The 2,290-nt window shown below is 39.8% G+C and overlaps 1 protein-coding gene across 3 annotated transcripts in view; it reads right to left on the reverse strand.

Moving 5' to 3' along the window:
* CLOCK (clock circadian regulator) overlaps positions 1-2,290 on the reverse strand; it is a 34,809-nt gene that overhangs the window by 1,279 nt on the left and 31,240 nt on the right. The window contains exon 20 of one of the 3 annotated variants that reach the window (XM_010140202.1): positions 2,134-2,238. In XM_010140202.1, coding sequence (XP_010138504.1) covers positions 2,160-2,238 — 79 coding nt within the window. In that variant the 3' untranslated portion in view covers positions 2,134-2,159. Of the gene's footprint in view, positions 1-2,133; positions 2,253-2,290 lie in introns of all 3 variants that reach the window. The other 2 variants (XM_010140200.1, XM_010140201.1) reach the window with 2 other exon arrangements.

Consider the following 2,290-nt stretch of genomic DNA (forward strand, 5'->3'; position numbering starts at 1 on the left):
AAACAGGAAACACAGGCCTAGCTGCTTTTTAACTTTTCACAGGGGTTCCATAAAAATAAACTTCGGATTTGGTCATTTAAGCTGAGCAAACAATGCAAAGGTTAGTTCATACTAATGAAGTTATAATTAAAGCATCTGACCAATTAATAAAGCAGCTGTAACTGGTCTGTGTAATTTCCTGTGACAACAGGTATGAACACATGGCAATTCATCTCCACTTCAAACCACACAAGCATAACAGGGCTTAAGAAATCTGTTTGAACAAGTGCAGGTGGCTGTCATTGCAGTCAAATGAAAAAGCCAGTGCATTACTTGGCACTGATCAGATTTACCCCCACAGCCAAAATGAACCAAGAAACTGCCACATCTGCAGACCCAAACATCCCCTTTGGAGGAAAGTTATTACTACTGAAAATACTACTTAGTTTTAATATTAATATTCTTAGAACTGAAAGATGCTGGTTACTGAAGAAAAGCCACAAAGGATGGGTACAAGTGCACTAGGATGTCTCAAGCCTGAAACACGTTCTGCAGCAGAAAGTAAACTACACTGACTGCTGCGCCTACAGAATCAGACTTTAAGAAGCCCCAACGAGGAGAGGCAAGGGAAGCACTTTCCTCCCTATTTAAAGGGCATTGGCTTTGCTTCAAATTCTAGGACTTTGATAGTTTGTATTAAAAATGCTAAGCTTTTGCCTAGAACAAAATTCTAGAACAGGAACAGACCTTTGGAGATCTTAGTTTTTGACTAGAATTAAGTCAAAATTATACAAACTTTTATATTTAGAAACAGATACAGACATTACCAACCCGCTAACCAGCTTTGTTGTTACAGTATTTATCTGAGTTGTCAGAGAACACATTCAAGTTAGCTCTCAGGTTTGATTCAGTTCAAGAGTCTGCCACTACTTAAATGAATGCTGAAATTCCAATCACTAGGTATCCTTCAGCTCTCTTTTTGAGAGTCAACTTGCAGCTGAAAAGCCTTTGCCTGACATATGAGTGAAATTGGTATGTTCCCATGAAACATTTTTTTCAACAAGTCGATTATTTTCTGTTCATGACCCAGCCAAAGAAAATTTTACTCAGCCCTAACCAGAACTGTAACCATTCCTTGTGCATATAAATGTAGGTTAAGCCTCCAACTACTTACTGCATTTGTATACCAAACATGGAAGACCACTCATAGAAAGAAATACTTGCAAAATAAGGGTTTTAAACTATGTATACTTCTAAAGATTAAAAAAAATAAATAAATTGACATTCCCAGAGTAGTTAGAGAATGTTAACAAAGTTACAGTAACATTAGTCACGACTAATGCTAGTCGTGACTGTTATATGGGCTTTATCTTTCTTTGGAGGTGGCAACATCAGAGGCCAAATTAAGATTTTTTTTAACTCACGCCTTCTTGGAGGCACTTCCTCTCTAGTGTTCTAGGTACTCCTACATCTCCCTCATGAACATCACCTTCTGGGTGAGCTATATGCCAGTGATTAACTGGAATCAACAGACGGCAACAGATCTCCCCATCAATTCTTTTTACCTTCTGGTTCTTCTCTTTTTGAGATTTTCCTTCTCTAAACTTCTTGGATTTTGCCTTCCTTCTCTTTTGATCCAGTCTCTCTTCTTTGCCCACTAAAACAAGGTTCTTCTCTACTCTGATTACAAGGTTACTTGCTACTCAGCCTCCCCTGCAGCCTCGACAGATGTTCACGCCTCATGTTACCGGGACATGTCTTGCTTCGGGCTGCATGCCGCTTTCCAGACCAGCCAATTCTGTTTGAGATAATTTCTCCTATCTTCTTGCAGTAATATGTGAATCCAAAAAAAATGCAAGCCGTTTTAAAGGGAAACATCCCATTTCTTCATGCAATGCTCAGTCAAGAGCAGCAATTCAAAGGGCAGAAGATAGAAAATAGGAAAAGCGTAGACTGAAATTGCAGGAAAGAGTACCTCCCCTTTAAGTAGTAAGATTTTAGAGAATGGCTACAGAATAAACTTATCTCATGCATCGGGCTTGTTTGTAGATCACTATTTTAAGCACTTTGTTTTCAGATAAAACACCTGTAGGAAAAGTTAGCAATGCTGAAAGTGTCAGAACACTGAAAAATATGTAGAGAATGCTGCGTTACCTGTAGGAACTGTTGGGGGTGCTGGGTCAGCTGTGGCTGAGCTGATTGCTGAACTGTGGTGAGCTGCTGCTGATGGTCTTGCTGACTTTGCTGCTGCTGCTGCTGCTGTTGCTGTGTTACTGTCAAAGTCTGTGGCTGGTGGGGTGTGGGGGGAAAA

This window comes from Buceros rhinoceros, unplaced genomic scaffold (assembly GCF_000710305.1).
Source record: "Buceros rhinoceros silvestris isolate BGI_N320 unplaced genomic scaffold, ASM71030v1 scaffold13927, whole genome shotgun sequence".
Taxonomy (NCBI): Eukaryota; Metazoa; Chordata; class Aves; order Bucerotiformes; family Bucerotidae; genus Buceros; species Buceros rhinoceros.